Raw genomic sequence first — 22,088 nt, forward strand, 5'->3', positions numbered from 1 at the left:
TGGCTGCTTTTGTAAGCTGTGAAACACTACGGAATTTGAGGCATCATTACAGTAATTGCTGACACCATCATCATATAAGTAGAGAGATGCATGAGAAAGAGCGCTAAAGGAAGTAATATTAAAGGCAATAAAATATAAAATATGAAGTTCTCAGAAGTAGAATCCCTTTTACACGGAAAGGTGGTTAAAATTATTTTGCAAATAAAAACTTTGTTTACTTAGTGGCGGAGAGATTATTTTCTCCATGGGGTTCTGATTATATTATTCAATCCTCAAGACAGCCTCATAAAGTTGATATTATTTCTGTTTTGAAAATGAAGAAACTGAAGCTAAGAGAGGTTAAGAGACTTGAGACAAGCCACACAGGTATAACGTAGTAAAAACCAGATTTCAAACCAGTTGTTTATTTATTTTTTGTGAGGAAAATCGGCCCTGAGCTAACATATGTTGCTAATCTTCCTCTTTTTGCTTGAGGAAGATTGTCACTGAGCTAACATCTGCGGCAATCTTCCTCTATTTTATGTGAGATGCCGTCACAGCATGGCTTAACAAGCGGTGTGTAGGTCCGCACCTAGGATCTGAACCTGTGAACCCTGGGCCGCTGAAACGGAGCATAGGAACTCAACCACTACACCACCAGGCAGGCCCGTCAAACCAGTTATTTTAATTCTTGATCTAGTATACTTTTTTGTCTCATTAACATTACATTTCGTGTTCACAATACAAACTTAAAGCTCAGAGGATATCTCACGCATTGTATTGAATTATAATAATTACTTGAAATATATTTCACAAATATTTCTGCAAGGCCTACCATGCAGGCAGCATTGAATGGCAGAGGCATTGGAAACCCTATCGGGGGTTAAAAAGGCATAGGGAAAACAAGAGAAAGGGGTAACTGGAAGCCAGGAGAGAAGAGTGCTGTGAAAATGGTTAATACTGTTGAACATTACAAAACGGCTGCAAAATATGTAATAAATTTGCTAACTAATATCAGTGGTGGCTCTGGCAAAAAAAAAAAAAAATTAACAAAGCAAGGGCAAATGTGAGATTATTCTTGATTAAGGGATGAATGGGAAATGAAGAGACTGGTTATGGATGATTTAAAAAATTGCCTGTGAAGAGAAATTAGGTCAAAAGAAGAAACTAATGAGAAGTGAGGGTTTTCTTTTTTTAAAATGAAATTTCAATTATCTAAGTAAAGCAGACATATAGTCCTCTTGTAAATCTGAAACATTACAGACAAAGCTAAAGTCCCCCTTGATCACTACTCCCAATCCCCATCCTGTTAGCAACCTAATGTTCATCCTCCCAGTCCTGTCTGTATACACTTGTATATATCCTTGTAGGAAATCTATTTTAATTATTTTACATAAAAAGTGCTATAATCCACACATTTACCTGCATCATGTTTTTTTCATTCAACAATAGATCTTAGAGAATAATGGCACATATGGATCCATCTCTCTGTGTACATTTAGGTTATTTCTAATTTTACTATTATGAACAATGCCTCAAATGAACAGTGTTATGCATGCCTCCTTGAGTATAAAAGTGTTTTTCTATGGTAGATACCAGGAGTGGCAATTTTTGACTTTTTTTTTTTTGAGGAAGATTAGCCCTGAGCTAACATCTGCCAATCCTCCTCTTTTTGCTGAGAAAGACTGGCCCTGAGCTAACACCCGTGCCCATCTTCCTCTACTTTATATGTGGGACGCCTGCCACAGCATGGCTTGATAAGCAGTGCAGAGGTCCACACCTGGGATCCAAACTGGTGAAGGAGTGGCATTTTTAGGTCATAGGGTATGGATATTTAAAAATTTTATATATTGCCAAATTGCCCTCCTAAGTGGCTGTATCAGTTAGCCCTCTTACCAGCAGTGTTTGTTCCTGATGTTCTTAAAAACAAACAAAGAAGCATTTTTCCTTATGATTACAAAAAGTTCACAATAGAAAGGAATGGATGCTTGAAAAATTACTTAAATAAGAGACTTTACATAGTCATATACTAAGAGGAGAGTCAAAAAACAGAAGATACTGGATGGAGAATGACTTGATTCCTGAGGAAACGTTAGGCAATGGAGTTCAGCGTGTGACTGACAGGATTAGTCGCAGATAGAAGAAGGGACTCTAATAAGTTAGGACAATGTTTTCTTCTTATGGATGTATGAAGTAGAAAGCAAGGTTGAAGGGTTGGGATGGGGCCAATTAAAGAATGTGGACAAATTTTAAAATAGGTTATATAGGGGAAATGAGACAGCAGGTGACTAGGACAGGTTCCTCAAAGTATGTTCGAGGAACACTAACTCCACAAGATGACTAGAGAAAAAAGTGTTCTGTGATAAAAAAAAAAAAAAATTTGGTAAATTCTGCATTTTATATCCTGCTTTAAGAGAATTATAGCATATCAATATATTAAAGGCTCTGAAAAAGACCTGAAGTAAAGTTAACTCAGTATTTCCCAAACTTTCTCAACAATAAAACCTTTCTTTGTATAATACTAACTAATATACTGTTGAACCAGTCTTCTATGAAATAGACTTTGAGAAACACTAGACTAGTGAAAATTTGAAGAAATGGGAACACTGAGTGTCCAGTTTGTCTTCACAAAATTAATTTATTTGAAAACAAAAAAACCCCTAAAAATGCAGAGAACAATTTAACAAACATCCATGTACTTACTCCTCAGAATTAAAAGGTTAAGATTAAATTACAGTAAATTTCAATGCTTATTTTTCTAAAACAGAAATAATATATGTTCATGATACAAATTTGGGAAGTAGAGGAAAATAGGAAAAGCCTACTCTGTCATCTTACCACCTTAGTAAAACCACTGTCAATGCTTTGAAGCAGTTAGTCTTTATTTCTATCAGGTTTTTTATTGTTTACATCATTATAGTAATATAGCATATACAATTTTGTATCATGTTAAATATTTACATCGTATCATAGGCACTAATGTACATCTTCATGGTCATCATTTTTAATGGCTGCATAATATTCCAGTGGATAGGCCATAATTTAACCATTCCCCTTGGTTTTAGAATTTAGGTTTTTTGCAACTTTTTCTTCTTTGGCTTTCATATGCAACATTGCAAGGAGCACAATGAAGCATAAAAATTCTTGTTTATAGTTATTTTCTTAGGATTTACTTGCCAAGTAGAATATTAACAGCTCAAAGGCTATGTACGTTTTAAAGGCTTTTGAAAAAGACATTACCAACTTGCTTTGGGGAGACGGGAGGAGAGGTTGTATCATCAGCAATGTATTAAAGCGCCTGTTCGCTCTGTTTCCCTCAATTTAATTCAGGTTTTATTTTGTTAGCAGTGGTCCTTTTTTCCAGCTGATGGAGATTTCCAAATGCTAATCTGTCATTTATTGCATTAGCTACCCCAATGGTTTTGCAAAAGGTTGCAGATCTGCTAAATATGCTATATATTTCTTCACCTAGGCAGCAGATAACATTTTTTCATAAAAATAGGTTAAGAACAGAGTCCAAAGGAGGACAGCAAAGTATTGATCAATTGATACTCTTTGGCTATTGTTCAAGGAGCTCCAAAGCCAGTTTTATCAACATTTTAATTATGACTAATCAAAGAGCATTGAAGTCACCTAACTGTAGTATGTTAGCCTATTTTTCTCCATCATGTTCACAAAGATTTAATAGAAAACTTTGTCAAATGTGGTACTGATGGATGATTTACTTTACCTTTGACATTTTCCCTCAGTTCCCAGGAACTCTTGAGGACAAAGGCTACATCTTACACATTTTTGTATAGCAGATCCTAGCACAGAATTTGCTTGGTACATAATACACAGTAGATGCTCCGTAAAGGTTTGTTTGAATGATATGCTTAATTTGGCATGAACTTAACGATTAATGAACTTCCATTTTCTCACCACAGACACTACTTTCCTGTCCAAGCCATCAAAAGACATGTATTTTCATTAAGAAATGGCAAAATGTGTAATGGAAAGAGCACATGTTTTGCAATTAGAAGTCCTGAGTTTAAGTGCTGGCTTTGCAATCTACAAGCTGGTAACTTTGTGTAACTCCAAGCCTTACTCAGTTTCTTCATCTACAAAATGGTGATAATCCATCTTCTTTACTTTCCTCATAGGGGTCTTATGAGGATCGAAATTTTTTTTCTAAAGGGAAATCTGATGATATTACTACTTAACTTTGTAAAATGCTGTAATAATTTTCTATTGCTCTCAAGAAAAAGTCTAATCCTTTAACATGCCTTACAAGGACTTTTGTGTTCTGGTCCCTTCTCAATTCTCCACTACCACTATTCTAACAACCTAAGCTCTCTTTCACCTCAAGGCCTTTTGCACAAGCTGTTCACTTTGCCTGTAATGCTCTTTCCCCACACTCTTATACAGCGACTACTACTAGCAGCGATGCTACTAATAGCAGTAGCTACAACCTACTCGATTCTTAGTAAGCATGGTACACTTCATAATACATTATTAGTTTATACTTTATGTATGCAGTGGGTACTATTCTTATCTGTTTCATGCCTAAGATACAGAGAAGCGAAGCAACTTACCCAGAGTAACACTGGGTACTGAATTCAAAGCAGATGTTCTCAACTTCCGCTTTTGGGGTATCAACTTTCTCTATGAAGACTACCATCTTTAATATCTTCTGATAGCCAATGTGACAAAGTTAGCACTTAAGACACTGGTTTATAATCGCCTGTGTACTTTTTGCCTCTCCAACCAGGGGATAAACAAGCCATGTGAACTCAGACAAGACTGCATCTTGTTTACTTTTGCTTCCCCAGCTCCTAGCACACTTCCTGGTACACGTAATGTGCATCAATAAATATTTGTTGAATAAATAAATACGAGAAAATGTTTCTAAACAGAAAGGCATTATACAATGTTATTATTTTTGAATTTAGCTAAGGAAAATCACCAGGCTTACCAGTGTTGTGGTCTATGGAGTCCACTTTTCCCTTTCTGCAATGTGGTACACTTGCTTATATCCGTTCTTCCGTGACCTCTGGTTTGCCACAATTCCTTAGATACTGCCAATAAACAAGCCCCCTCACAACTGCGACACTGCCTTTTTGAGAAAATCTTTTACAGACGAGAAAAACTGAAACGTTAAAACTACATTCCCCTTCATGGCAATTCTTTAAAGTTCCTGAAAACCTTTTTTTTTTTTTCAATATAGCAGAGCAAAACATCAGAGACAGCTGAGGGAAAAACTATCTTTTAAAAATTAATCTCCAATCAAGTCTAGGCTGACTGGAGAAAAGCAACGTAGTACATTTACAAATGAAACCTTCTAGTGCTGCCTAGGCAATGTTGTCCCCAGGTGGCATCTTATTTTTCATAATATTTTACTGAGGCTTTCAGTAACATAAATATAGAGAAAACAGGTGCGGCGCTGAGCAGGGGGCTTGTCGAAATCAACCTTTTTTGGTTCAGATTTTTGTAAAAGGCCCAGAACTCAAGGTAATCAGTCCTGTAGTTCTCATCACCTTCAAGTGGAAGGAAAGAGTTGGGAGGAGGAAAAAAAGGGAGAGGAATTGTGGCACACAGAATGAAACTATTCTTCCAACCGAGCGAGAGCTTGGGCTTCGTCCCCAGGTGCGGCCCCTCAAGATGGCCCTTCACACTCGGTTAATTTTGTCTTTTCAGTTAAAAAACGACGTCTGGCTTTACAAGTAGGAGGATATACAAAAGAGGAAGGTATTCGTCTCGTGAGAACTCCACCACCCGAATCAGACTCCGGGAAGGCCACCGCGGACGCCAACCGCCGCCGGCTCGCGGATGCCCCGGGGGCCCGACGCCAGGCCAGGCTTCCACTCGCGCTCCCGCTACCCACAAGCCACCGCGCTTCTGCGCACGCGCAGCGGCGACCGCCGTCTCAGGAAGAGGAAAATGGAATAAACAAGTCGGAGGAACCAGCGCGCGAGCGAGCGAGTGGAGGCAGAATTTAAAAATAAACCGGCCTCTCCGCCCTCCGCACCCGTTTGCCGCCGCCGCTCCCCCTCTCCTAGCCCGCGCCCTCGAAGTCCCCGTGTGGGTCCGCACGCCCACCCCGTCGTCCCGCGCGGCCCCTTTAAGAAAAGAGAACGAGAGAGTGAGTGAGAATCCCAACTCTCCCCCTCCCCTCCCCTCCTTCCTACCCCCTCCTCCCTCCCCTCTCCCCTCCCCCCCTCTCCCCGGGCGGCTCCGGCTCCCGCAGCGGGACAGACCCACCCGCCCAGGCTTTTATCCGGTATCGGCAGCGTCTTCCTTCCCTCCCCGGTCTATGGTGGCGGCGGCGGCGGCGGCTCCTCGGGCGGCAGCGGAAGACGAGGCTGCGGCGTTGCCATGAACAGTGGCGGCGGCCTCCCGCCCCCCTCGGCCGCCGCCTCCTCTTCCTCCTCCTCGCTGGCGGCGGCGGTGGCGGTGGTGGCCCCGCCGGGGGTCGGGGGTGTCCCCGGCGGGGCGGCGGCGGGAGTGAAGCTGAAGTACTGCCGCTACTACGCTAAGGATAAGACTTGCTTCTACGGGGAGGAGTGTCAGTTCCTGCATGAGGACCCGGCCGCCGGAGCTGCCCCGGGCCTCGGCCTCCATAGCAACAGCGTCCCCCTGGCTCTGGCGGGCGCTCCTGGGGCCGGCTTTCCTCCCGGAGCCGTCCCGGGCGGGGGAGCCGGGCCGCCCCCGGGGCCCAAGAAGCCGGACCTGGGGGGCCCCGGGGCGGGCGTTGCAGCCAGCGGAGGAGGCAGCGGCGGAGTACTCGATGGACCGCGGTTGGCAAGTGAGTGTGGTCCGGCCTGGGGGCCGCGGCGGAGGGGAGGCCGGGGGCCGCAGGGGGCGGGAGGAGGCCCTGCCGCCGTGCCTGGCCCGCGGGCTCCCCTCCTCACCTTCCTAGGCGGTCTGAGAGGCCTAGGCCCGGCCCGGGCCCTGCTTCCTGCTTCCTGCTTCCCCTCCCCGCAGCCTGCGGCGAGCCGCGGAGTGAGGGGAGGCTGGGCTCCCGAGAACGTGGGTGGGTGGACTGGGGTGAGGTGAGTGGGGGCGGGGAGGAAGGGGGATGGGCTGCGGCGTGCGGTGTGTGATAAAGGGGGTGTCGTTTCCGGGGGTGTGGAAAGGGGTTGGGTTTGCAGGCACATGTGTCCTGCGTGCCCGTGTGCGGTGGAGTCCACCGAGTGTGGAGGTTCCCCAGTGGGTGTGCGTGTGGGTAGGGGGCGGGAGGTGAGGGGCGGGCTTACGGCTTCCTAGAGTAGGTTGAAAGAACGGAAAAAGTTTGGATAAGGCTTACGGGAGAAAGGTTTTCCAGGCAGGAAATGCTTTCTAAGGATTTGGAGTGAACGGATAGCAGCCTTTATAGTGTGCTTAGGTTTAGTCTAGGGTTTAGAGTAGGAATTTCAGAAGACTTGCATTTCAACACAGTTTTCCTGAAAGCTAGAATAAATTTGTTGGGTGTCGGTAGGGATCCTGTCTTCTACAACTTTGTATCAAGCAGACTCTTAGCATGAAGCCTTGAAAGCGTGTCATGTGCAGCACACGTTTGTGTGCCCTTGATTTTGGATATTTTAGGGCTGTTCGTATTTTTTAGTTATTTGTTATTATCTCTTGACTTGCAACATTTTAGTTAGTGAGTGGAGTTTACTTACAATTATAAGTGTAATCTATTTTACAGAATGTTGCCCTTGAGGAAAAAGTAGGACACGTGTCAGATTTTCTTTTTTTGTTTCTGAGTATATGAACATTTCTAAACCAAGTGGGAAAGGCCTACTTTCTTGGAAATTCTAAGTAGTTTTTAGATCTTAAAATAATTTGATAGGCAATTTAATGTCAGATAGGCAATAGGATGTCAGAACATTTTTCTTTTTTTTTTAAACTATAAACGAACTTGGCTTGATGTTTTAGCACTTGTTTGCCCTATGAAGAGTATTAAGTGTCTTGCCAGAGATTTGTGTGTTTTTGAAAAAAGTTTGTTTCTTTTGCAGTGATGGTCTTGACTTTAATGCAGATGTATTCGATGAGGTTGACATGCTAAGAAGATTAATTTGTAGCTTAAAATGTTTTGTAAAAAGTGCTTTATGGGTGGAATTTTGAGCAGCAAATTTGCATTTTCAACGTAAACTTTTGCTGGATGTGTGAGTTGTGACTCAGATTAATCTAAGAGTAATGTTTGATTAGTAAGCAATGACACTGAACAGTAGTTTTGTTACCTACAGAAAGAAGTCCTTTCAAAAATGCTGGTATTCGGTTTAATATGTGATCTTTCTAGGGTTTTCTAATACATAAAGGTAGTAGATTTGAGACGTGAAAGATAGGACAGGATATAAACAGGTGAAGATGGGAGTGGAGGAAAAATACTAGCAGTTGCTCAAACTTGCATTTCACATCTCAGAAAAGGAAAGTAATTGGGATATAGGGTCTTGAGAGGACAGGCGGTTAATGCTAAAAAGCCATTTTAAAATTAACATTCAGTCATTTAACAGTTATTTGAGTAAATAGCTGAGTGACGTATTTGGATTCTGTAGGACTTGCTTTAACTTGACTGGGTGAAGCCTAAGGCTTCTCTTTTCTGCTGTAGGCTTCTTAGTAACTCAGTACCTAGGTTGTGAGCTCCTACGGATGAAATAAAATTGCTTTCTATCAGTGAGTGGCAAGTAAAGTTGCTCAGGAAGCAGGGAAGAGGTTTGTGTTGGTGGTTAATGACTGCTTTGAATTTTTACACATAATTGTTTAATTTTTAGTCAACTTTCTACCTCTTATTGTATTCCTAACCATATCTTTGAGACAGGCTTTGTTTGTTAATTAAGTATATGAGGCAATTAAAATAGGTGATGCATTCCAAGAGGTATTGCTATTAGGAGAAATTAAAAATTTTTGTTAGTTGCTGACCTAATCATGTAGCATCACTGAGACAATTTTATTTTGCTTTAATTTTTTCTTTGCTTTTCTTTAAATGTAAGACTACCTGAGAGGTCATAAGTTTATCTGCTCTGGTAAGCTGGATCTGCCTGCAGAAATATTTTGTTTGGGCTCCATGGTATCTTCTATGTGTTTTAAAAGTTTTTATTGAAATATGCATACTTGGGGAAAAGTGTACAAATTATAAGTGCTTAGAATGTTCACAAGATGAACACATAGCTTATAACCAGCACTCAGGTGAAAAAACAGAACATAATCAGTACCTCCAGAAGTCCTGCTCTTGCCGGCTCCAGTCACGACCCTTCCCCAAAGGTAACTACAGTACTGATTTCTGACACTACATTCTCACACTCTGGATTCATTTTTTCACTTTTTTGTACTTTTTTTGAACTTTATAGGAGTGGAATCCTATGGTTTGTACTCTTTTTATTTTTTTGGCGTATTAGCGAGATCCATTCATGTTATGTAGGAATAGCCTCTGTAGTTCCTGTATGGTGTTACATTGTAGGAATATACCACATTTTGTTTTTTCATTTTACTCTTGATGGGCAATGGAATGTTGCCAAGTTTTGTCTGTTAAGAAGAGCACTGTTTTGAACATTCTTGAACTTTTTTTTTTTTTTTTGGTGAGCAAGTCTAAGCATTTCTGTTGGCTAACCTGGGAGTGGAATTGCTGGGTCCTAACAGGGTATGCATATGTTCAGCTTTAGTAGATGTTAAACAGTTTTCTGAAGAGATTGTACCACAGTTACATTACTCTAGTGGTGTTGTGAGTTCCATTTGGTCCACAATCTCAACGCTTGGTATTAGCTGTCTTAAAATTTTAGCCATTTTGGAGGCTAAAATTTATGGTATAATTTTGTGTTTTTAATTTGCATGTGGGTGGATTGTGATTGAATTAGTTGACAACATTTAAAAAAATCAGTTTTAATATAGAAATACGGACATCTGGTTTCCTTTGAAGGGAAACTCTTACTTGTATTGGAATTAGGACTGTTGAGGGGGCAAGACTCTCCATTTTGCCTCACTCCCTGACTGGGGGACTTTTGTATGCCTGGCTTCTTTAGGTATTTGACTTTTTGACCCTTGCTTTAGTATACTTTATATTTGCAGAATTCTTTTGTTAGTGCTTCAGATCGTGTTAAAACTTTAGAGGTAAATTAAAGAGCACATTTTATCCTTATTTTGCACACATTGGAAAACTGAAGCACGAAGCCTTTTTCTTCTTAGTACATTTGAGTTGCAGTGATGTTTCTGTCTGGTAAAGGAACCATACTTTGGATTCGTTGCTTGCTTTCATTTGTTGTATGATATGAGTATTACATTTTCATACTCCAGCTTTACTATCTGGCGATGTGGTAGTAAACATGTTCTCGGCATTCAAGATTGTTGTTTGGGAAATGTTTGTTTTTTTTTAAAAAAAGCATTTACTTTAAGTTTTTGACGTTGCATATTTCTGTTGGACTTGGCATCTTCTAAGGCTTAAGTGTGGTTTGATTTGGGTTCAGTTGAAAGATTGATTATTGGCATTTTAATGATGTAATTATAATCTCAGCTAGACTTTAAATCTTCAAGGTGCTCAATTTTTAGCAGGTAAACTATTTATTATACCAATATTTGTATTTTATGTACGTTATTTGAAACCCAGTAGGTTTGTTTATTTTACTGAAATAGACTTATTTTTTAGTTCTACTAATTTAGTTAGTAGTGAAGGCTTTGGTGTAAGACATGTCTAAGATGGAATCCTGACTCTCTCACTTACTACTTTGTGATCTGGGGCCAATTTTTAGACTTTAAGCCTCAGTGTTTCTCATTTTAAAAATGTAAGTAATAGGGGCCATCCCCATGGCTGAGTGGTTCAGTTTGCGTGCTCCGCTTCGGTGGCCCAGGGTTTTGCCGGTTCGAGTCCTGGCCGCGGACATGGCACCGCGCATCAGGCCATGGTGAGGCGGCATCCCACATGCCACAACTAGAGGGACCCACAACTAAAAATACACAGCTATGTACCGGGGGCCTTTAGGGAGAAAAAGGAAAAATAAAATCTTTAAAAAAAAAAAAACAACGGAAGTAATAGTGGTACCTACTTCAGAGTTGTGATTGGATTGCACGTGACACTATCAGTGCGTTGCCTGATACTTGGTGAGGTTTCAGTCTTAGTTGCTTCTGTTATTGAATATTATTAATAATAAGTCTATACTTAACCTGTATATTTCCTTTCCTCCTCCAGTTTTTGAGAGTATACTTTCAAGACCAGTAAAATAGCTACAGATTATTGAACTGTGGTTGTCTGTCCAAATGGAAGAAAGTAGTGGGTAACTTGAAGTTTGTATGCTAACTTTGGAATGTATAATGTGTGTGGCAAAACTGTTTTTAAGTCAGGATCACACTTTTCATCCCACAAACCTATATCAGCTGGCAGGAAAGTGAGTACTAGGAATTTGCCATTTGGGTAGCTGGTATAGGTTTAAACATTTTTATTGGACAACACACAAAGTGGATAACAAAGACTTTATTTGTAATACCATTCATTTCACTCGTTTAATAATGTGCTTGCAAGGTGGCAAGGTTTGATCTAGGTGATAGGAATACATTGAATGAAACGAAATTCTGCCCTAATGCAGTTTACATTCTAGTGGGGATTACAGACACATATATAAGATAATATTAGGTCTTCATAAGTTTTCTGAGGAAAACTCAGAGTGTTATGAGGAATAGTCAAAGAGGGATGTACAGTCTTCCCTTGGTATCCGCTGGGGGATCAGTTTCAGCACCCCCACAGATACCAAAATCCTTGGATGCTCAAGTCTCTTATGTAAAATAGCATAGTATTTGCATATAACCTACACACATCTTCCCATATACTTGAATCATCTCTAGATTACTTATATTACAAAATACAATGTAAATGCTAGGTAAATAGATGCTATATTGTATTGTTTAGGGAACAGTGACAGGAAAAAAAGTCTGTAGTCATAGGCCTTTCTACCCGCTTGTGGTTGGATCCATGGATGCGGAACCCGAAAATATGGGGGGCTGAGTGTACTAATGTAAGTCTAGGTAAGATTCACTTAACAGGTAAAACACTTCTTTCCATGAAAATTCATTTGAAATGGCCCTGTAAGAAGATAAGTGATTGCCAAAACAAAACAAAATATCTTCCTCTTTTTGTCCTTTCATAGAATTTTTCTTTTTTAATTGTTTCTATTTTGAGATAATTGTAGAGTCACGTGCAGTTTTAAGAAATAATAGAACGTTTGTTGTCCCCTCACTCAGTTTCCCCCAGTGGTAACATCTTTCATAACCATAGTACAGTATCACACTCAGTATTGATTGATACAATCCACTTATCTTATTCAGATTTCCCAGTCTAATTTGCACTAGTTTGTGTGCCCATGTGTGTATTTAATTCTATGGAATTTTATCATCTGTGTCTATGTGCCTGGCAACAGTCAGGACAGAACAGTTCTGTCACTCTCAAGTTGCCTTTTGTAACTGCTCCCCTCCCAATCCCTGGCAACCCCTAATTTGCTCTCAGTTTCTATAATTGTGTCATTTTAAGAATGTTCTATAAATGGAATTATATAGTATGTAACCTTTTGGGATTAGCTTTTTTTTTCCCCCCACTTGGCATAATTCCCTCAAGATTCAGTCAAGTTGTGTGTATCAAAAGTTAGCTTTTCCCCCCCCCATGAGGATCGGCCCTGAGGTAACATCTGTGACAGTCTTCCTCTGTTTTATGTGGGACGCTGCCACAGCATGGCCTGACGAGCAGTGCTACGTCCACATCTGGATCCGAGCCTGTGAACCCCAGGCCAGCACAGTGGAAACTTAACCACTATGCCACCGGGCTGGCCCTGAGAGTTAGTTTGTTTTTATTGCTGAATTTGAATTTTTCCTTTTTTTTTAACTTGGAAAATTTATATCCATCTTTATTTTGGAGCGGCATTTTTTGTTCACTTTTCAGTAGGCATGTCTGCTTTTGTATACAAAGCTGTGAACATTTACGGTACCTAGACATGGTATTTTAAAAGTTTGTGCTGGGATTTTAAGGAGCATTTATTGACAGATTTGAATATTTGGTTTTTACTTACCTATTTATTTTAGGATTGATTTTCATTTATTTAATTTAGTTTTTAAATTATAAAAGTCAAAAACTTGTAAAACTTTCCATTGGAACAGCAATGTATAAAGTCAAAGTAAACCACTCTCCTCATCTTATTGCCCAAGATTAATCGTTATTAATAGTTTTTTTGTGTGTAACCTTAATTACCTCCTAAAAGGCCCTGTTTCCAAATATAGTCACTTTGGGGATTAGGGCTTCAAACATATGAATTTTAGGGGGAAACAGTTTAGTATGTAGCACATGCATGCACACACATGAATTTTGTAGCGGTATTTCTCACAACTGTGTTTCCATAGTAACTTACTTTATATCCTGTTTATAAAGTAGTTTAGTGAGCCAAAACTATACAAATGGAATAGGATAAAATATTTTTCTGTACTCTTGTCATGTAGTTGTTAACAAATCAGTACGTACAGCATTTGAGTCTCCATTCAGTATATAGGAATTACTACTGGACTGAGGGTCCTGAGGTTTTGATTTTAGTGCTCTCTCTTACAAAATAACTTTTGAACTGTGGTTGTCTGTCCAAATGGAAGAGAGCAGTTATCTTAGGCTAGTCATTTAGTACATGTGAAAATATGTTTCTTTATCTGTAAAAAAAAAAAAAAAAAAAAAAAGGAGAATGAGATATGGAGTACTTGATGTCCAAAATCCCGTCAACTCTAAAATGCTTCTGTATTTTCTAAATGTTTATGTTCTAGAAAGCAAACTATGTATTTCATGTTTAATCCTTAGATTTCCTCCTCTTCCCCTCCCGGAAACTTTTAAAAACACTTGACCACGCAGCAGATTAACTTTGGCATAGAGAAGGCTATGCTGATCTCACAGATCTTGGCTGAGTTAATTGGCATGTAGATAACTGTCCTCTTCCATAAAAAAGCTCTCCCTTTTTTGATATCTCTTTTGGTATCTCACTTGCTTTTTCTTTAAAAATAAATATACTGTTCTTATTTTTCTAAAGCTAGTTTTAAATTATATTTCTAGTATTAAAAATTCCAGGTTTACAGAAATAGGAACAATAGCTTGTTTTTTGGAATTAAAAATGTAATACATGCACAGGTTAAAAATTTAAATAGCACAGAAGGGTACATAGTGAGAAGTAGTATCCCTCCTTCCTTAGTTCCCTGATCTTTCTCCAAAAGATAGTCACTCTTTTCAATTTATTTTGTATCCATTCAGAAATATTCTTTGCCTATACATTCATGTTTATATTTCCCTATCTCTGGCATATAATGACACACATACACATGTGCACACACGTGGAAGCCTAATGTACTTTAACTTTTCTCACTGAATTGCACAGTTTGTTCCACATCCACATGTAGATATCTACCTTAGTCTTTTTTAATGGCTGCATAATATTCCATTGTATGGTTATATTATTCTTTTAATGGATAGGTTGTTTATAGTCTTTTACAAATGATGGCACTAAACTGTTATATCTTAATGTATTATGTATGTTTATACATAAATTTACACAAAATATGATATACACATATGTTAAGGGGCATACAGAATATTCAGTAATCTGGTTCAAACTTGGTACATTAAAAAAACCTTGCAGACGAATACCATATGATCTCAGTTATGTGTGGAATCTAAGAAAAACCCTGAAGTCATAGATGTAGAGAACAGATTGTGGTCGCCAGAGATGGGATAGGGGTGGGGATGAGAGTGAAGTGTGGGCAAAATGGATAAAGGTGGTCAAAAGGTAGAAACTTCCAGTTATAAGATAAATAACTCCTGGGGATGTAATATATAGCAAGGTAGTTATAGTTAACAATACTGTATTGTATATTTGGAAGTTGATAAGAAAGTAGATCTTAAAAGGTCTCATAAGAAAAAAAATTGTAACTATGTTTGGTGATGCATGTTAACTAAACTTATTGTGGTAATCATTTCAAATTCAATGTATACATATATTCAATGTATATTCGTTCAGTGTATACATAAATCGTTGTACACCTAAAACTTATACAGTGTTATATGTCAAATATATCTCAATAAAAATACTATGTATTTTATACACCGTTAGCTGAAAATAACATATTTGAAGTAGTTATCCATATCAAATCTGCCCCAGCAAGATTTTTTCCCCCAATGGCTCATATATCTAGAGGTAGTTATGTAGATCACATCTTTTGCAACTTAATACTTGTAAATAGTCACTGGGGAATTTCATTTATGTATTTAATAAAAGACTAGTGTTGTTATTTAATACTCTTTCATTGTTTCTCTATATTCTTGATAGTATAGACACCTTATGGTGCTTTCATAAATATTAGGTAGAGCATGATAGAGCTGGAAAAGTTGGAGAGGACTTTATATGTCATTTGGTTTAACTTTTTTTTTAATTGAGGCAAAATGGGTATATAACATTATATAAGTTTCAGGTGTACATTGTAATTCAACATGTGCGTACACTACAGAGTGATCACCACCAAGAGTCTAGTTAACATCCGTCATCACACAGTTGACCCTCTGCACTCATTTTGCGTACCCCCAACACCCTTCCCCTCTGGTAACCACCATTCTGTTCTCTGTATCCATGAGTGTGTTTTTGTTTTAGATTTCACGTATGAATGAAATGATACAATATTTGCTTTTCTCTGTCTTATGTCACTTAGCATATTACCCTCAAGGTCCATCTGTTTTGTTGTAAATGGCGAGATTTCATTCTTTTTTTATGGCTGAGTGGTATTCCATTGTACCACCTCTTCTATGGCTGAGTGGTATTCCATTGTATGTATGTACCACATCTTCTTTATCCATTCATCCATCAGTGGACACTTTGGTTGTTTCCCTATCTTGGCTACTGTGAAAGATGATGCAGTGAACATAGGGGTGCATATATCTTTTCAAATTAGTATTTTCATTTTCTTTGGATAAATACCTTGAAGTGGAATAACTGGATCATATGGTAGTTCTATTCTTAATTTTTTGAGGAATCTCCATACTGTTTTCCATAGTAGCTTTACCAATTTACATTCCCACCAATAGTGTACGAGGGTTCCCTTTTCTCCACATCCTCTCCAACCCTTGTCATTTCATGTTGGTTTAACTTTCTTATTTTGCTAATTTGTTCCTAAACTTATTCTGTCTCTTAATATTGCTGTTGCTGAATCTGAATATATACTTGGTTGAAAGTATGAGATCAGGGGTGAAGAAAGACAAAATACAATGGCGCTTTTAAATTCCATAAGTGACATTTTATGGTTCTTAGTCTTTATAACAATATATCAGCTATGTCTGAGGAAGAGTTGTCTTGACAAAGATGGGACAGAGACTCTTCTCCCTACTCCTAACGCTTGGAAAAATTATCAAGGGAGCTTTTAAAGTGAAAATTTTAGCAGGTTCCTCTGATATGTATTATAAAAAGATTTCATGTATACAAGTAATGTCTGTGAAAAACTTAGACTATGGTAAACTTTTTTTTTTTCATTGAGTTATTGATAGGTTACAATCTTGTGAAATTTCAGTTGTACATTAATGTTTGTCAGTCATGTTGTAGGTGCACCACTTCACCCTTTGTGCCCACCCCCCACCCCACCTTTCCCCTGGTGTCCACTAAACTGTTCTTGGTCCATAGTTTTAAATTCCTCATATGAGTGGAGTCATACACAGATTATCTTTCTCTCGCTGGCTTATTTCACTTAACATAATTCTCTCAAGGTCCATCCATGTTATTGCAAATGGAATGATTTTGTTCTGTTTTGCAGCTGAGTAGTATTCCATTGTATATATGTACCACATCTTCTTTATCCATTCGTCTGTTGATGGGCACTTAGGTTGATTCCACGTCTTGGCTATTGTAAACAGTGCTGCAATAAACATTGGAGTGCACGGGACTTTTGGGATTGCTGACTTCAGGCTCTTTGGATAAATACTCAGTAGTGGGATGGCTGGATCGTATGGTATCGTATGGTAGTTCTATTTTTAGTTTTTTGAGGAATCTCCATACTATTTTCCATAGTGGCTGCACCAGTTTGCATTCCCACCAGCAGTGTATGAGGGTTCCTTTTTCTCCGCAACCTCTCCAACATTTGTTGCTATTAGTTTTAGATATTTTTGTCATTCTAACGGGTGTAAGGTGATATCTTAGTGTAGTTTTGATTTGCATTTCCCTGATGATCAGCGATGATGAGCATCTTTTCATGTGCCTATTGGCCGTCAGTATATCGTCTTTGGAGAAATGTCTGTTCATGTCTCCAGCCCATTTTTTGATTGGGTTGTTTGATGTTTTGTGGTTGAGTTGCGAGAGTTCTTTATATATTAAGGATATTAAGTAGACTATGGTAAACTTTTAGTATAATTTGGACTAAAAGTGGAGATTCATTCATTCATTTAATTAACAAACATTTATTGAGCACATACTCTGTGTCAGGTGCTGTTTTAGATTCTTGGGATACATTAGTGAACCCAATAAATAAAAGATCCCTTCCTTTGTGGATCTTACATTTTAATGGGTAGGTAGACAATATTTATAAACATAACCCCAATACTTTTATGGTATGTTAAAAGATGACAAGTATTGTTAAAAAAGCAAACAACTCTACTCCTTCTCAGTTTTCAATAAACCATAGGTTTGGATGATCTTAAACTGATATTTTGCACAAGGAGTAAGCTGGTTTTAGAAACATATTTTCTCTCTTCATTATTAAATTCTGAGTCACTTTACTGAGAAAACAATTAAGAACAGTAGAAGACTTCAAAACATTTATTGCTTTATTGGCAGTTTTTGATTGTATAAAAACACTTATCTTGGCACAGATCCCAAACTAAAACTGTCTTTTATTGGACGACATTTTTTGGTAAGTAATCAGATAGATAGTACTAAATATTAAATAGCTTCACCCGAGAGCCCAATTTATTTAGTGTTTATGGTCAAGTTTGTAGCCAGTTCGTCTTGGAAGGCCTATGGTATTGGACTCCTCAGAGTCAGGTGTTTGCCAGTCTTGCACTGAAATTCCTTTCTCATTGAGGAGACTAAGTAATAATATATATCTTAAAACATTTTCAGCTCAAAACAGTGTACTGTATATACTTCAGTGTTAACAGTAGGATCTCAGCTGGGTACTTGTTAAGCTAATTGATCCATCTAAAATTGCGGTTTCAGTATTTTTTTGGTCTTGCTATAGGCATTGCTGTGGCTGTCTTGGTGCAAAGGTATGACGACTTCCATAAGGGTGAATTTGCCAGATAGACCTTGCAGTTTTTAAAACAATGTCAGCTTGTCTCTCTGGAGGTCTGATGTTTTATGCAGATGACTTAGTCTTTAGTAAATGATATAGTGTATGTACACTGGGCACTGACTAGAGAGCTTAATTTAATTATCAAACATTTATTGAACACTTCTGTGCCAGTCATCATACAGGTATTGGGGAATACAAAGATGCATGCTTCTGGCTATTTATGAATGCATAGCCTTGTAAAGGATTTTGAAATGTATAAAATTTGGCATAGTATGGTATGCTATAGATAGAAAATTATAAAAAACTCTGTTCAGGGATATTTTGGAAGATTGTATGAAGAGGTGATATTTGAACTACTTTTTTTTTTTAATGGTTGGCACCTGAACTATCATCTGTTGCCAATCTTATATATCTTTTTTCTTCTCCCCGAAGCCCCCTAGTACATAGTTGTATATTGTAGTTGTGGTCCTTCTGGCTGTGCTCTGTGGGATGCTGCCTCAGCATGGCTTGATGAGGAGTGCCGCATCCGTGCCCAGGATCCAAACCAGCAAAATCCTGGGCCACCGAAGCAGAGCCTGTGAACTTAACCACTCGGCCACGGGGCTGGCCCCCTGAACTACTTTTTGAAACTTGTATGCAGCGTATGTGGTAGAAAAGAAGAGTGTCCTAGGCAGATGAGAAAAAGGACACAGAGGTTTTGAGAGAAAGCATCATACATGATTTTGTTCTATAGTTATCTGATGTGGTTCAGAATAGGCTATATTATGGAGAGTGGTACCAGATGGTAGATTGTGTGGCCACATTGTGAAGGCCCTGCTAGGCTGTCCTAAGTGAAGTGATAAGATCTGTGTCTTAAAAAGATAACTGTAATAGTTTATTTGGCTTTTAAGGATGGAAATTTGGAGTAGTCTTATAGTAATTGAAGGGAGAAATGCTAAGGACTTGATTTAGGCAAGTGGAAATTAAATATAGAGGGCACATTTGAGAGAGACTTGGTGAACCAACCTCTTGGGTTAGATGAGAGAGAGAAGGACTAAAGATAAAGGAGTTCTTAGTTTAAAAGTACTTGTCACACATCTAGTTGGAGACATTTAATAATAGTTACAGATGTGAATCTGTAGTTTAGGAATGACTGAGAGGAATGTATTGTAGTGATTTTTGGAGCCTTTGAAGTAAGACTGTTCTAGTTTCAAATCTCATCTCTGGCACTGCTACCAAAAGGGAGAAAAATGATATATATATTGAAGGACTGTTGAGATTGTGCATGTAATACAATACATGATGGCTGATACTGAGTACTTGAACTACATTGTTAACTCTTTGTGGAATTACCTCAATTAGGTTGTGGTTTAATGTTATGTTTTCTATATCTGTTGAGAATGAATATAAAGTGTTTCTAGAAATCTTCCTTTCAACTGTGTTGAAGATGCATGATATTCAATGCTTCATATATAAAAATCCTTGTAATAATTTCTCTGAAGAGTTTAGTAGTAGGAAGTATTTTTGCTCGAAGAAATTGGTATTTGTTATTTTACTAGGTGAGTATTTTTTAGATTTTCTTTTTTATCTTGGCTATTTAGAAACTTTTGAGCTTGATGTTCAACTGAAATGCTTTTCCTTAGCCTTTGTTTTTGGTTTAATATTTCCCATTTAATCTTTTATTTTTATTATATGGCTTTTTTTAAAAAATTTTTTTGGCTTAAACAACAAATGTAGTGTCTCATAGTTCTGCAGCCTAGAAGTCCGAGATCAAGGTTATGGCTGGGTTGCTTTCTTCTAAGGGCTGTGAGATATAATCTCTTCTATGCCTCTCACCTGAGTTTCTGGTGGTTTGCCTGCAATTTTTGGCATTCCTTGGCTTGTAGGAGCGTCACCCTGATCTCTGCTTTCATCTTCACATGATGTTCTCCCTATGTCTGTGTCTGCATCCAAATTTCCCCTTTTTATAAGGTCATTAAGTCATATTGGATTAAGGCTCACCCTAATGACCTCATCTTAACTAATCAGATTGCAATGACCCTATACCCAAATAAGATCACATTCTGAGGTACTCAGTGTTAGGACATCAACATATGAATTTTGGGAGGACACAGTTCGATTTATAACAGTTGTTGAGTGGGTAAAAGAATGATTTAAAGCCGGACTGAGAAAGACAAGCACCATATGACTTCACTCGTATGTGGAAGATAAACACACGGACAAAGAGAACAACAGTTCAGTGGTTACCAGGGGAAGGGGGTTAGAGGGTGGGCATAGGGGGTGAAGGGGAGCACTTATATGGTGATGGACAAGAAATAATGTGTAACTGAAATTTCGCAGTGATGTAAACTATTATGAACTCAATAAAAAAAATGATTTAATGCACATAAAATGCCTAATACATTTGACTTACAATTGGTGCTCTGTGCTACTAAGGACTCACTTCTCCCTCATTATCACCGATGTTGGTTAATGATGCTTTGGAGTTAGGTGGAGAATTTAAAATGTGGAATTGACCTTTTTATGGCTCTGCACAAAAACTTTATCACAGGACTGGAAATACAGTGTTTGTAGTCATTAATTACTGTTTTGTCATAGTTCCCTTGGACTTTTTTCTTAGCTTGTGAGCTTTTGAGGGAAGTACAGCCCTTCAAACAGACCAGTATGTCCTGCCCAGCCACATACTTTGAATTTGTCTTTTCTTCCACATGACTTCTGTGGGTTTTGTCACAGATGTGTAAAATGTTCCAAGCTACCTTTTTATGGTTTATATTAAAATTAAAAAACATGCGAAAAATTTCCCCATATGCATTCTATACAAAGAGCATATTAGCGTTTCATCAGAAATAGCAAGCTTACTTTCAAATAAATTTGTGAATGGATACAATGATAACCACAGAAAGTAACCATTAAGCACCTAATATCATCCAAGCATGCCAGTATACCGAATTATTCTCACAGTAACCCTTGAAAGTAGATGTTTTCATTTCTATTTTACAGAGGAGGAAACTGAGTTTAGATTAAATATGCTGTCAATGGTCAATAATTGGCAACTGGCTGAAGCAGACCTCAGGGGCAATTGTATTTGCTTAAAGTCTGTGCTTCCACAATCCAGCAGAGAAAAGGATGGTTCTAGTGTCTGCTGAGTGGACCTGCATCCATTCCATTATTATCGAACATCTCTGAGTCTCACTTTCCTCATCAGCAAAATGAAGATGGTAATACTGTTTGCATGGGGTTTTTTATCAAGATTGAAAGGGGAAAATATAGTGTATCTTTTATCAACTTTTTAAAATATCTCCTTTCAAAAAGAGTTTAATTGTAAGTATTTATACAAATGTGCTAATAGATTTGGGAATACCACAATACCAAAAATATATAAGGAGTAGTACCAAATTTCAGTTTACAGATAATTTAGATGAGTAGAGTACAGATATATATATTAGTCAACTGAATAACATAGACAGTATCTTAAGAGGTAGAGGTTTTAACAGCTTGGAATAATTGGAGAATACATTCTAGAGGTGGGAAAAGAGGAAAATAACTTTCATGATTACCGATGAGACAGGATGCTAGGCACTTTGCATAGGGTACTCCACTTTAGCCCCTACCACAATCCTGTGTGTAAGATGGTATTGCCTTCTTTTTCAGATGAAGAAATGAAATTGGAGGGTTGTTTGCTCAAGGTAATACAACTAGTAAGTGCAAAAGGAGGATTAGAACTCAATGTCTGACTCCAAGTATTTTTTCTTTACCATCATGTCTGGGTCTTGAAGAACACAGAGCTGAGGGTGTATGTGTGTAGGAGTTGATGGCACTCCATATTGTAAAGTGTAGACTTTGAAAATACAGTGAGTATATAATTTTGTCTGGAGGAGAGAGTTCAATAATGTTATGATTGTTGT

The 22,088-nt window shown here is 38.4% G+C and overlaps 2 protein-coding genes across 14 annotated transcripts in view; one reads left to right on the top strand and one right to left on the bottom strand.

Annotated features, from left to right (window-relative positions):
- The window catches only part of FLT3 (fms related receptor tyrosine kinase 3), a 119,014-nt gene extending 113,178 nt beyond the window's left edge, over positions 1–5,836 (bottom strand). The window contains exon 1 of the mRNA XM_070577863.1: positions 4,934–5,836. The gene's annotated coding sequence lies outside the window, so the exon portion shown is untranslated. The remainder of the gene's footprint in view (positions 1–4,933) is intronic.
- Positions 5,837–5,864: 28 nt separating this feature from the next.
- PAN3 (poly(A) specific ribonuclease subunit PAN3) overlaps positions 5,865–22,088 on the top strand; it is a 135,533-nt gene continuing 119,309 nt past the window's right edge. For 11 of the 13 annotated variants that reach the window (XR_011527743.1, XR_011527746.1, XR_011527747.1 and 8 more), the window contains exon 1: positions 5,865–6,763. Coding sequence is in view for 7 of the 13 variants with exons in the window: in XM_070577864.1 (XP_070433965.1) it covers positions 6,334–6,763 (430 nt within the window). In the remaining 6 variants the exon portion in view is untranslated. The remainder of the gene's footprint in view (positions 6,764–22,088) is intronic. The other 2 variants (XM_070577871.1, XM_070577870.1) reach the window with 2 other exon arrangements.

The sequence above is a fragment of the Equus przewalskii genome, chromosome 16 (genome assembly GCF_037783145.1).
Source record: "Equus przewalskii isolate Varuska chromosome 16, EquPr2, whole genome shotgun sequence".
NCBI classification, from domain to species: Eukaryota; Metazoa; Chordata; class Mammalia; order Perissodactyla; family Equidae; genus Equus; species Equus przewalskii.